This window comes from Pelodiscus sinensis, chromosome 19 (genome assembly GCF_052426305.1).
Source record: "Pelodiscus sinensis isolate ZL-2025 chromosome 19, ASM5242630v1, whole genome shotgun sequence".
In the NCBI taxonomy this organism is placed as follows: domain Eukaryota; kingdom Metazoa; phylum Chordata; order Testudines; family Trionychidae; genus Pelodiscus; species Pelodiscus sinensis.
The window spans coordinates 13166106-13180324 of NC_143070.1; the positions used below are offsets into that span (position 1 = coordinate 13166106).

The 14219-nt window shown below is 54.6% G+C and overlaps 2 protein-coding genes across 2 annotated transcripts in view; one reads left to right on the forward strand and one right to left on the reverse strand.

Moving 5' to 3' along the window:
• The window catches only part of LOC149522187 (C-type lectin domain family 2 member G-like), an 86021-nt gene that overhangs the window by 37192 nt on the left and 34610 nt on the right, over positions 1-14219 (forward strand). The gene's annotated exons all lie outside the window — the stretch shown is intronic.
• LOC149522189 (uncharacterized) lies at positions 2282-4000 on the reverse strand. Its single transcript, XM_089770578.1, has 2 exons — positions 3082-4000; positions 2282-2886 (listed from the first exon to the last, which is right to left on the reverse strand). The coding sequence occupies exons 1-2, from the start codon at positions 3629-3631 to the stop codon at positions 2414-2416; spliced, it is 1023 nt and encodes a 340-aa protein (XP_089626704.1). The 5' UTR covers positions 3632-4000; the 3' UTR covers positions 2282-2413.

Sequence of the window (14219 nt, forward strand, 5' to 3'; positions counted from 1 at the left end):
CATAAGCGGGGAGCCGCCATTTTTAAATCCCCGCTGCTTCGAACCCCGTGTAGCGCGGCTACACGGGGCTCGAACTAGGTAGTTCGGACTAGGGTGCCTATTCCGAACTACCGGTACACCTCGTTTCACGAGGAGTAACGGTAGTTCGGAATAGGACCCTAGTCCGAACTACCTAGTTCGAGCCCCGTGTAGCCGCGCTACACGGGGTTCGAAGCAGCGGGGATTTAAAAATGGCGGTTCCCCGCTTATGCTAATGAAGCCCGGGAAATTCAAATCCCGGGCTTCATTAGCAAGTGCGGTATGCATACATTACCCCGCTAGTTCGAACTAGCGGGGTAGTGTAGACATACCCTAAGTTAGTTCGAACTAGCGCATCTAGAACTAAAAACTAGTTCGAACTAGCGTTTTGCTAGTTCGAACTAGCGCGTCCACACTGATTGGACGCAGGGGGGCATTTAAGGGCAGCTGAAACCGGTTCTGGCAGGGCATCAGGTCAGCAGTTGCTTTGTGTGGCTGCTGTCTGAGGCTATCTGAGGCTCGTGCTTAAAGGGACCCCCCTGGACAGCCGGTTCTCAGCTTTTCCTGCTTGCTTGCCAACCTCGCCGAGGGACAGCAAAGCGTTGGTCTCTGTGCCCGTCTGTGTCGGTGCTTCCCTTCGGGGGGGACCGCCGCAGGTGGCAACATGGAGCCACGGCTCGCCCTGCACCTTCTGGTGCACGTTCTGGACTTGCTGCTGCAAGCCTGCCAGCAATGGCTCGAGGCTGCCTGGCACCACCTGGGGAACGTCAGCCCCCTGCCTCTCCGCCTGGCCGCCCTGGGGGCCGTGGAGGAGCCGCGGCGGCGCCCCGGCACCGGCGTGCCCCGCCGCATCTGGCGTCTGGACACCAGCAGCGACTGGTGGGACCGCATCGTCCTGGAGCACTGGGACGACCGACAGTGGACCCAGAACTTTAGGATGAGGAGGGACACCTTCCTGGAGCTCTGCGAGTGGCTCGCCCCTGCCCTGCAAAGAAGGGACACTCGCATGAGGCCCGCCATCCCCCTCCAGAAGCGGGTGGCCATCGCCCTCTGGAAGCTCTCCACGCCGAACAGCTACCGATCCGTCGGGAACCAGTTCGGCGTGGGGAGATCCACTGTCGGAGCAGTGCTCATGCAGGTACGGCGCTCGTCAGCCACCGAGCCGGGGGGGAGGGGGGCTGCGAGGAGGGGATGGGCCGCCCCAGGGACAAAGGGGGGGGCGGGAGGAGGCGAAGGCGCCCCGCACCGGAGGGGTCGGGCTGTCCCGGCCGTACTACACGCCGCCAGGGGGGTTGCTTCCGGGAGTGGGGCGCGGGGCACTGCCAGGGCATGAATGCTCCCAGCCACCCGGGCGCCCCACTGATTGACGCTTTGCTGTGTCTCTCTCCGCAGGTGGTCAAGGCCATCAACCGGGTGCTGCTCCGCAGGGTGGTCCGCCTCGCCGACCCGGATGCCGTCATCCGGGGATTCGGCGCCCTCGGCTTCCCCAACTGCGGGGGGGCCATCGACGGGACGCACATCCCCATCCGTGCCCCGGAACACCAGGCGTCCCGGTACGTGAACCGCAAGGGGTACTTCTCCGTCATCCTGCAGGCCGTGTGTGACCACCGGGGACAGTTGACGGACATAAATGTGGGCTGGTCCGGCAAAGCACACGACGCCCGGGTGTACCGGAACTCCTCCGTGTGCCAGCGGCTGCAGGACGGGACCTTCTTCCCCGACCGCCACATCAGGGTCGGGGATGTGGACATGCCCGTCTGCCTGGTGGGGGATGCCGCCTACCCACTGCAGCCGTGGCTCATGAAGCCCTACACGGGGCACCTCAATCCCTCCCGCCAGGCCTTCAATAACAGGCTGAGCAGGGCCCGCATCGTGGTGGAGGGGGCCTTCGGGCGACTGAAAGCCCGCTTTCGATGCCTCCTCACCCGTCTGGACCTGGCCGAGCACAACATCCCTCCCGTGGTGGCGGCATGTTGTGTGCTCCACAATTTGTGTGAGCGGAAGAGGGAGGCTTTCTTGCCAGCCTGGATGGCTGAGGCTGACCGCATGGCTGGACACTACGGTCAGCCCCGCACCGCCGCCGTCCGGGAAGCCCAGCGGGGGGCCATCCGGATCCGGGAAGCCCTGCGGGAGAGCTTCCAGGTGGAGGAGGAGGAGGACTGACCTCTCCCTGCATGCCCCACCGGGGCCTTCTTCCACCCTACCCCCCCCCCTTCCCCTTTCCCCTCCCTATCTACTGTACAATAAAGACACCTGTTTTTCAAACAAAAACGTCTGTTTATTTCAGAGAACTGGGGTGGGGGAGGAAGGAATGAAGGTGGGAGAAGGGAGGGGGAAACCTGGGACGAGGGAGCTGGAAGGGGAGGGGAGGGAAGGGAGGAAGGGAAAGGAAAGCTCAGGGGTGGGAGTCTGGGTGCCTCTCCCGTCTCGCCACACTGCGGGTCCGGGGGCGTCGGTGGGGAATGGTTGTGGAGGGGGGGGCAGAGAGGACAGGGGGTGTGGAGGAAGCAGGAGCGGAAGCAGGAGCGGAAGCAGGAGGAGCAGGGGGAGCAGGGGGAGCAAGAGGGGGAGCAAGAGGGGGAGCAGGGGGAGCAAGAGGGGGAGCAGGGGGAGGAGGAAATGGAAAGCGGTCCAGCAGGCTCTGGAGGTGGCCTCGCAGGGCACGTCCCTGCTCCTCCAGGGCCTCCAGACTCCTCTGGCGCAGCCTGAGGTCCTCCTGGACCCAGTGGTCCTGGAGACGGAGCTGTCGGTCCAGGAACCGGAGATGCCGCCTCTGGTAGTCCTCCTGGTTCCTGGCTGTCCTGCTTGCCCGGGCGCGGGCGGCTGCTGCAGGCGGTGTGGTGCGCCCTGCAGGCCCCGGTGCTGCAGCTGTGGTGCAAGAAGACCAGCGGTCAATTACCCCAGGGGCCCAGGTGTGTGAAACCCATCTCCCCTCTGCAAGGCCAGGGCCCCTGCAGGATCCCCAGCTGCTGTTCTGTGATGGGCAAGGCCCAGGCGCACGGTCCCGGGGCTCCCTCTCGCCCCAGCCCCCCGTACACATAAGGGGAACACGAGGGTACTCACAGGTGGACGCCTCCCCGGCCTCTGATGATGCAGGCGAGCGGCTCTGTGGGGTGCCTCGGGGGTCCCGGGTCCTGGGAAGGCTGGCGGCAGGCTCCTGGCTCTCAGAGCCCTCTTCCTCCTCCTCCGTGTCCAGGAGCGGTCCCTCTGCCCCGGGGTCAATCACGTCCCGGGGGGCAGGGACGGCATGAGGCCCCAGGATGCGGTCCAGGGCATGGAAGTGGGGGCAGGCCTCCGGGTCAGCCCCTGGCAGGCAGGCCCGGGAGTAGGACTGCCGCAAGTCTTTAATCTTGCAGCGCACCTGCTCCCGGCTGCGCTGGTGGCCCCTGGCGGCCAGGCTGGCAGCCATGCGTCCGTAGACGGCCGTGTTCCGGTGGCTAGTGCGGAGATCATGGACATTTGAGGCTTCCCCCCAAACCTCGATGAGGTCCACGATCTCCGCACTTGACCAGGCGGGCGCCCGCCTTTTGCGCCCCCGGGCAGGCTCCCGGGAGCCGCCAGGCTGGTCGTGGGGAGCAGTGGAGGGCTGGGAGCCCTCGGATGGCTGGCTCATCCTGTGGCAGGTGCAGGCTGTGCAGGCACGGGTGCTTGCAGCCTTGCAACTGGCACAAAGTGAGTAGCCAGCCCGTGGCCCTTTAAGGGCTCCGGGGCCGGGAGGGGGGCAATAGAGTTTCCCTGGTGTTGGCCAGAGTGGCCACCAGGGAAACCTGGGAAGCCTTAGCCTCCCACTAGTTCGAACTAAAGGGCTACACAGCCCTTAGTTCGAACTAGCTAGTTCGAACTAGGCGTTAGTCCTCGTAAAATGAGGTTTACCTAGTTCGAACTAAGCGCTCCGTTAGTTCGAATTAAGTTCGAACTAACGGAGCGCTAGTGTAGCGCATAGGAAAGTTAGTTCGAACTAACGTCCGTTAGTTCGAACTAACTTTCTAGTGTAGACATACCCTCAGGGGTTGGCAGTAGAGATGTAACAGAGTAGCCCATTAACCAATAAGCCATAGCTCCTCCCCTCCCCTCCCCACCAGTACATTTTGTAGCAGGCTGGCCAACAGTCTGGCTAAACTCTGGCTTGTGATGGGTCCAGGACCTACCCCTGCTGTGGCTCTGCTTTTAAAGTGTGTTAGGAGGTAGGCTGGCAGCCCAGCTCAGTCCTGGCTCATGCGGGGTCCGGGAGCTCAAACCGCCCCCCCGGACAGGGGCAGCTTCCACCCCACAATGCTGCAGGGCCGTCCTTAGGCATACGCAGAGTACGCAGTTGCGTAGGGCACCACACTTTCCGGGGCACCACTCTGCCGGGACGGACGGGAAGCGTAGGCGTGCGCTCTGCACCGGAGCTGGGGCTGGTGAAGCTGGGGCTGCGCCGGGGGCGGGGTCACGCGTGGCGTGCCAGAGGGGGCGGTGCCACATCGGCGTGACGTTGCGGCACTGGTTTTAAAAACGGCCAGCCGTGGATCTGGAAAGGAGGAGGAAGGAGACGCGCGGAGCGGGACGTGGGGGAGCAGAGCCTGGCTAGAGCCAGGACAGTGGCGTGGCCGGGGCTGCGAACGCTGCCTGGGCACAGCAAGCAGCTGGGCCTCTCCACCTTCCTGAGGCCTGTCCGCCTCTGCCTGGGGCACAACCCCCTGGCACCCCTCCTCCAGCGCTGCACTCTGGGCAGCGGGGTGGCATGCCCTGTGTGCTCTGGCCAGAGGCGGGGCCCCGGGCGCGGCTCCCATTGCGCGAGCCAAGGAGGTGGACCCAGGCAGCAGCTGGTGCATGCTCCAGCCATGGCTGCACTGGGGGAGACGCTGAGGAAGAGGAGGGGAGTGGAGGGAGCCTCCAAGCTCCCGCAACGCCCAGCCATGAGGAGGGGGAGCAGGCACCCCCCCCGCCCACCTCCCGCTGTGCCCGGGCACCTTCTGGCTGAGCAGGATCGTGTTCCTGTGCTGCCCTACTGTGAGTCTCTATGCCCACACCAAGCGCAGGCAGTACGCAGCAGTACGCAGCACTCCTCCCTCCCTCCCCCCCGAGTGTGCAGGGGGCAGGAGGGCTCCCCGCAGGCATGCTCCCACTGCAGTTCTGCAGAGAGCCCTCTTATCGACTATACAATTAGCCAGATAACCACAATTTAACATCCTCCCTCCACCCTGAAGCTCTGATCTTGGAGGAGAGCAATAAGAATAACCTAGTGGGTCAGACCAAAGGGCCATCTAGCCCAGTGTCCTGTCTGCTGACAATGGCCAATGCCAGGTGCCCCAGAGGGAGGGATCGTAACAGGTAATCCTCACATAATCCCTCTCCTGTCACCCATTTCAAAACACCCAGAGGCTAGGGACATCATTCCCTTGTCCACGTTTGTTGATCCCCTCAAAGAACTCTAGTAGATTAGTAAGGAATGATTTCCCTTTACAGAAACCATGTTGACTTCTTCTCCCCACAAACTATGTTAATCTATGTGTCTGACATTCTTTACTATAGTTTCAACTAATTTGACCGGTACTGACATTAGACTTGAGAGTCTATAATTGTCAGGATCACCTCTAGAACACTTTTTAAGATAGTCACGCTAGCCATCTTCCAGTCAGTAGGCACAGAAGCTGATTTAAAGGATAGGTTATCAACCATATTTAATAGTTCCCCAATTTACCATTTGAGTTTTCAGAATTCTTGGGTGAATGCCATCTGGTCCCCCCGTGACTTGTTACTGTAAGTATCAATTTATTCCAAAACCTCCTCTAATGAAACGTCAATCTGGGACAATACCTCAGATTTGTCACCTAAAAAGAATGGCTCAGGTTTGGGAAACTTCCCAATATCCTCAGCCCTGAAGATAGAAGCAAAGAATTCATTTAGCTTATCTGCAATGACTTGATTGTCTTTGAGTGCTCCTTTAGCATCTCGTTCATCATTTTATGCTTTCAAAGTGCTGCTTTATTTTCTGAATGGTTTGTGCATTTTGTAATTTTATTTCTCTCATGTTATTACATTTAATTCTCTGAGCAGTGGGTTCTACAAAGCCTCACCTATCCTGCAGGAGAAATTATTAATCGCTTTTATTACCATATTGTGGTTTTAAATAGCGTATTTGTACAAATACATGTGTATTTGTACAAATACATGTGTATTTGTACAAATACATTTGTATCCTTCTCCAGTGTAACTTTAGTTTATACAAAACTTTGTAGGAAGAAGTGGGTTTTGTTAGTTTAAGGTTCTACAGAACTACTGATGTTTAGCTTTAGCAGTGCTTGTTTAAAAAACATATTAGCTAATCACATAATTTTAGACACTGGGAAGATGAAGAATGCTTATTTTCAAATTGTACTGTTAGTTATAGCTCTGAAATAACTTTAAATTTACATGGAAATAAATGATACAATGTTCTAACAATGACAAATACCAATGATAGAGTCAACTATGATGAGTTGCATACATGACTGTGATCAGTAAACATAAATGCCAAAATAATTGTTCAAAATTCCCTTTCTTAACAAAAGCAAAAAAAAAATCATAATCACACATGTTAAAATTATGCTTTGATTGGGGCTGTCAATTAATTGCAGTAACTCCAACATTAATCACACTTGAAAAATTAATTGTGATTAATCAGTATTAATCACACTGTTCAACAACAGAATACTAATTTAAATTTATGAAACAGTAACAGGACACTTGGAAATGGCAGAGGTGCTAAATAACTTTGTTTTGGTTTTCACCAAGAAGTCTGATGAAGGACTGCCTAACATAGTGAATACCAGTGGAAATGGGGTAGGTTTAGAAGATAAAATAAAAAAAGAACAAGTTAAAAATCACTTAGAAAAGATAGATGTCTGCAAGTCACCAGGGCCTGATGAAATGCCTCCTAGAATACTCAAGGAGCTCATAGAGGTGATATCTGATCCTTTAGCTATCATCTTTGGAAAATCATGGGAGACAGGAAAGATTCCAGCAGACTGAAAAAGGGCAAATCTAGTGCCTCTCTATAAAAAGGGAAATAAGAACAACCCAGAAAACTACAGACCAGAAAACTAACTTCTGTGCCAAGGAAGATAATGGAACAAGTAATTAAGGAAGTCATTTGCAAACATGGGGAAGATAATACGGTGATAGGAAACAGCCAGCATGGATAAGGGAGAAGCCATGGACATGGTGTACCTAGACTTTAGTAAAGCATTTCATATGGTCTTGCATGACCTTCTTATCAATAAACTAGGGAAATACAATCTAGATAGGGCTACTATAAGTAGAGTGGCCATATTTCCCCATGCCTGATACGGGACAGGGGGCTGCCAGCACTTGGGACTTCAGCCCCACTGGCGGTGGGAAGGAGCCGCCAATGCTCAGGGCTCCAGCGACTTAAGCTCTGAGCACCGGTGGCTCCCCGCCCTGCTGCAGAGATGAAGTTCAGCCCCACTGCAGACAGGGCAGGGAGCCACCAGTGCTTATGTAAGGGGACTGTTAGCCCCTTACTAAAACTCTATGGGAGTTTTTGGTTCGCCAGCTCCCCCGATACAAAGTGGCGGGACTATCTCAGACCCATAGAGGGTGGGGAACCCCGATGGGCCAGCGTTTATTCGACCTTAATTCCGCGGCCCGTCGGGGACATCAGTTGGCGGCTCCTTCACGGGGCCGTGAGCACGGGCGTGTACTTGGCGCGGTTCACCCCCATCCCAGACACCTGCCCCTTTTGCGGCGTGAGGGAGAACCTGGCGCACGCCTACCTCGAATGCGCCAGGTTGCAGCCCCTATTCCGGCTCCTCCAGAACCTCTTATTGAGGTTCTGGCTGCACTTCTCCCCTCAGCTTTTTATTTACGCACACCCCATCCGTGGCCCCACAAAGTCGCGAGACCTCCTCGTCAACCTCCTCCTGGCCTTAGCGAAAGCTGCCATCTACAATAGCAGGAGGAGGATGCTAGACAAGGGGGTTCTCTGCGACTGTGGGGCCTATTTCCGCTCCTCCCTCGTGTCACGAATCCGGGCAGAGTTCCTCTGGGCGGCGTCCACTGGCTCCATCGACAGCTTTGAGGAGCAATGGGCGCTGTCCGGGGTTCTCTGCTCAGTGTCCCCATCCGGCTCCCTTATTTTGAACCTCTAGCCCGCACTTCTTGATCCTTTAGTCATTATTTCTCCCAAGCAATCAGTTGAACATGGGTCCAGTGTCCCTCCCATAAGGTTGGGGAGGGGCTTTTAGAAAGTGGGCGGGCCAGTGTCAAAAGGGGAAGGGTCCATGAGACTGACAGACCCCAGAGACAATGGAAAGCAGCCAAACTCCAGCTCGGCCTGATTTTCAGGTTGGACAGGCCAGTGAGGAAAGTGAGAGGCCAGGCCCCGTCCTCCCTGTGAGCTGGGATTTTTCTGAGTCTCTCTGAGCAAGGAAAGAGCTGAGAGACAGCTAAGAGGAGCAAGCTGTGTGGAGAAGAAGTCCTGCAGCAACAGAGCCAGACACAGACAGCCCAAGGAGTGCAAGCTGTGCTGAGAGGCAGTTTTGCAGCAACAGAGCCAGGCACACACAGCTCAAGGAGAGCAGACCCTGTGTTGAGCAGCAGACCTGCAGTGCTCAGAGAGCCAAAAGGGACAGAGAAGCAACGCAAAGAGCTGGAGACTGGCAAAGCAGATATCACCAGCCAAGAGGCCCAGCAGGCCAGACTGGGAGAGAGGTCTGGTCACTTAGAGCTTGAGGCTGTGTGGTCACTGCCAGAGTAAGTGTGTCCAGCCTGCAGCCCCCCTGCAGCACAGCCAGGGCCTCTAAGGGGCCTCTAAGGAAGAGACTGTGGACTGTCCTTACACTCTGCAGGCTGCTGTTTTGATGTCCCTGTGCTGCAGAGCAGGGCTGTGTGTTCTCCTTTAACCATTCTCATTTTTTATTCTTTTCTCTTTAATCAGTTGATGTTTAATAAATTGTATTTGCTTTGAACCTTATGAAGTGGTCACTGGGCCAAGAAGGCCTGCAGTGTAAAGAGAGCACCTCGGAGTGGGGACACCCTAACTCCTGCCCCTAGTGACTACAAGGTCGGGGATTAAGCCTCCGGAAACCTGGGCCCAGCCTTGTTGGGGTTTCGAGGGCTCTGCTACTCCGGAGAGTGGAGGGGGAGCCCTCAGGATCAGGGAAGCCGTGGGGTAAAGGAAGTGGGAGCGGGGACTCAGATCCTTTCGCTGGTCCATTTCACCGGGGTGGTATAGAAGCCAGGAAAGTTCCCCACAATAGCGGGACCATTCCCCCGTTTACACTTAGAGCTGCAGCTGCTGAAGTCCTGCGCGCTGGTGGCTCACATCACCCCCTTTCTCCTCCACTACAGGGCTGAAGCTCAGAGCACTAGCTGCTCCCCCTGCCCTGCCCTGCAACGGAAATTCAGGACACTGTGCCTGTTTTTTAAAAAAAAGTTGGGACGCCGGGAGCAGGGATTAAATAAGGGACTGTTCCGGTAAAAATGGGATGCGTGGTTACCCTAACTATAAGATGGGTGTATAACTGTTCTCAGAAAGTAGTTATTAACAGGTCACAGTCATGCTGGAAGGGAGAACAAGTGGGGTTCTGCAGGGGTCTGTTTAATATTTTCATTAATGATTTAGATCCTGGCACAGAGAGGTTGCTAATTAAGTTTGCAGATGATCCCAAGCTGGGTGGGATGGCAAGTGCTTTGGAGGAAGGATCATAATTAAAACAGATCCGGACAAACTGGAGAAATGGTCTGAGGTAAACTGGATGAAGTTTCATAAGGACAAATGCAAAGAGCTCCACTTAGGAAAGAACAATCCACTTCACACACACAGAATGGGAAGCTGAAACAAAAGCAGGGCCGGCTCTAGGCACCAGCAAATCAGGCAGGTGCTTGGGACCGCACTTTGCCAGGGGCAGCATTTCAGGTAAGCAGCTGGCGCCGGCCCTGGCAACGCCTAGCCCCGCCCCGCCGATTTTAAAGGGCCGCAGCCCGGGAAATGCCGTGGCTACGCAGTCAGCTGGCACCAATGCACACTGGAGCCTGCTGGCCGCCCCTGTCTCCTCTTTGGCTGTCGCTAAGCATCTGGCACCACCTACGGCAATGCCCAGCCTTGCCCCACAGGGCTGGTGGGAGGGCTGCAGGGCTGGCCGGGAGAAAGGGGAGGCGGGAAGCAGAACTCTGTCCCCACAAAATGTATAATTATAAATGCTTCATTTTAGATTTAAATAGCATGAATAAAAAACAGACCATTTATTTCATAACTATAAACACGTGATTTTAATGTTATGTATCACATAAGTTAAAAATAAACTGTTTATCAGAGTGTGTAAGTAAGGGCTGGGGATAGCAAGTGATGGACAGGAGGAGAATAGAGAGGGCGGGGCTTCAGGGAAGGGGCAGGGCTTCAAGGAAGGGGTGGGGAAGTAGATCTTTGCCTGTTCTGAGAAACCTGGCAGGGGCAGGGGAGCGACTGGGAGGCGGGGCCACAATTGGCGCCGGGAGCCCTGTGGTTACATGCAGAAGCCGGGCGGGGCAGGGGCAGTGGCTGGGATTGCCAGCCACTCTCCTTGCCTGGCTTCTGCACACAACCAGAGGCTCCCAGCACCAATCGCGGCCCCGCCTCCCAGCTGGGAGCCTCTGGTTGCATGCAGAGCGGCTCTCAGCCCCTTCCGCATCCAGCTTCTACTAGCAACTAGAGGGAGTGCCTGCTGGGGGCGCGACCTGTTGGACTCTGGTTGCGGCCAGTGGCTGCACCCCCCTCCCGCCAGCTCTGCTTCCTGCTCCCCTTCCTCCGGCCTCCCGTCCAGCCTCCCCGGCCCCCGATCTCCCCCCAGCTCTGCTTCCTGCCCCCTTCCTCCGCCCCCACCCCTATCCAGCCTTCCCCTCCCCCCCGGCTCCCCATCTCAATACTATTACATTGTATATTTTTAGTCATGCAAATGGACATTCTTATACGGCTCTTTGTTAACCACGTGTTCTGAATTTTGGGTAGTTTGGCTCTGTAGCTTGAAAAGGTTGCCAACCCCTGTACCAGAGGATATGAGCAGCTTCACCATCACCTTGTATCTCAAGAGCAGGGTAAACTTCCTCAGCCTGCCCTAATATAAACAGCCCAGCAACAAAAGGTAAAAGCCCATTTCAAGAAATACAGAAAGGATCTTTCCACCGTGACAAGAGTGACAGTCAAGAGAACAGAGCTCAAACCAACTAACCACTGGAAACAGGCCAAAACCACCAACCTAAATGCCCAGGCAAAAGCCCAGCAGACTTTATGAAGACTATTAAGGACTTCACAACAGTGACTGATTTTACATGGGAGCCACCCAGCTCCTATGATGGCTGCCAAACCTTCCCTTTCAAAATCCCGCCATTAAAAGAATGACCCACAGCAGTAACACTTCCATCTACCCTACTGCCCCCAAGTCAAGACAACCCAAATCAGCTAACCAGGCCCTAAACCCTGAACATGGAGCTTTCACCCCATAACACAAAGCTGGGCCAGAGACACTGGGAAGACCAGTAGGAGCTTGGCTATAATTTTTATATAGAAAAACCCCAAACAACATGGTGAGATGCATCACTACATAACACTGAAGTAAAACAAGCTCTTAGCCTTCTGGGGAGACAAAGGAAAATGGCCTGGTTTATATGGTGGATGGGCAGCAACACAAAACCACTCGACACTTCCCATAACAGCACGAAATGTTGCATCCGAAATGCCAACTAGCCACAAGTTACCACACACTGGCCTCTGTACGGCCCTTACCTGGCCTGGCACCAGGTGATCCTGTTCCTCAATTTACTAGTTTCCCTCAGCAGTTCTGCAGTAAATTCTGATTAGCTCTTCACAGTCACTGCACGAACACGTGTCCTCCCTCTTCCAGGGTAAGCAAATGGAAATGAAACTCCACGAGCTCTTCACCCTTCCTGGGTCACAATCCTCATCCCAGCTTCTCCCCTTGGTTCTGGGGCTCACAAAGTCCATAATCCTCACTCCAGGATCTGTGTGTCGCCTTCTTCCCAAGATGCAGGGGACAAGGAGACAGTGCAGGGCTGGTGTCGTTTCCTGTGGGTCCTGCTCCTGCACCTCCCACCCTGCACTCTGCCCCTCTTGCCCCATGTAGATTCCTTGATGGAGTTGTCTTGATGGGGGTCCTCCAACAGCAGGCCATGGGGTTAACACTCCAACAAGATGCATGGGGCAGAGCCCAGAGCATGATCACTTCGACAGATGTTTCTGTGTCGCTGACTCTCAGGCTATAATTCCAAACTTGTCTTCCCAAGGACTCAACCCTAAAAAAAAAAGAAAGAAAAAGAAAAGACGCAATCTGTGATGGTAACACGAAAACAGGAGCCAGGGTCCTAATCGGGGCCTTTATCTGGACCTGATCAATTCCACTCACAGACTCACTCCTGATCTCTCATTACTTGGACAGATGCACGGTTCTAGCCAGGAGAGCTTCAACTTTTCCAGATCAGGCCTCCAACCCACAAGACCTGCCAGCTCGTTGGGACCCCACTCTCGTTTAGGGCAGTACGAATGCAACCGTTTGACACCCAATCTAAACCCTCCAAGGCTGAGAGCCCCTAAACTTTAAGACCAGCTGTAGCTTCTCATTGTGCTCATGGCTACTCATGGAGAGAGGAAACCAAAGCTGCAAAATTCCTTGCAACTGGGGAACCCCTCTCTCTCTACTAGGCAGACAGACACATGGGATCAAACAGCCCTTCAGATTGTGGGTCAGGCACCTAAATATCACTGAGGAGTTGGGCCTTGCTCCCACCCAGCTCCTGAGTTTATAGATTTCTCAGAGCATCAGAGAACAGGGGAGCTACAAAGTGATCTTGTAACCTTTCCCAGAACAGCTTGGCCTGCATCCCCAGGGGTCACTTGGAAGGAAAACTGCTCACCTGATTCACATCTGATTCTAGGGTTGCCAGATGGTTGAACCAAAAATACCAAACACCCCACCCCCCTCAAAAAAACACCAGGAAAAAATGTTGAAGAAAAATAAGCGGGGGGGAGACCAAAGTTGTTGAGAGAAAAAGAAAAAGATTCCAAGACTTATTAAGCAATAAAATAAAATAAAAATAAAATAAACAGCAGCATTAAAACAGCACGGTCCTTTTCAGAGTGAGTGCAGTCAGAATAGGGATAGGAACAGGGGAGTGATTGAGCACCAAGACCCAGGGGAGGCATTGCTTCCCCTTGGTCTTCTTGCCTGCAGCTATTTTGTGTTCTTAGAACCTAGCTTCCATGCGGAACCAGGTAAGCATGAGGTCTGAGGGCAGGGGTCTGGAGGGGACCTTGGTGGAAGGGGAGGAGAGGCGGGAGGAGACTGGGCACTGAGTGTTTGTAGGGTTGCCAGGTGTCCAGTATTTTCACCTCCTGGCCCCGGGGTGGGCGGGAGGGGGGGGAAATACCGGACATTTCAGGTGTCTGGTATTTTCTGAATTTTTTTCCGGACAGCAGGTGAAAAATACCGGACTGTCCTGGTCAGTACTGGGCACCTGGCAATCCTATCTGATTCTGTGATTCCTGACCCCTCCCTAGCTAATGATGGGCAGCCGAATCCTCCTTAGTCATCAGATAAACCAGTTGTCGTTACCTGGGGCCAATGGTGAGCTGGTCGCTTGCGCTGGACCTGAGGGGAGAGAGCAGAAAGATCCTCTAAAGAACCAACAGTAACCTAATGGGAGCCAAGGCTGGGAACGGTGAGTTTGCTCCAGGAAGGTTAGCGACTGAATAATACTTATCTGATCAGTCAGTGCGCAGGGAGACTGTCCATAGATCCAGGGAATGTTCCTGCAAAGGAAGCAACAGAACATTATTAAGCAAAGCGCAGATTGTAAAGCTGACAGGGCCCATCACAAGCAGCTAATCTGACCACCTGCCCATCACAGAACCTCCCACACCCGCCCCTGTGATCCAGTCAGACAATAAACTGGAAGGAGTCTAGGATTTTGGATGCCACCTGGAATCAAGGGCTATTTGCTTCAAGGTGCTGCACATGAAGTAATTGTATCCCCCAAACCAGGCATGTCAAAGATGTTTGGAGGGCTGCATGTGGTCCAATCAACATTTTTTGTGGCCCTCCAGAACATTTTTATAAAAGAATGAAGTGCAGGCTGCTCAGAGCACGTGGCAGAGTGCCAGCTTACAGCACCGCAGCAACTGCTCAGTCAGCCAGGCTGCTCTGCGCACATGCTCACAGCTGGTTGGG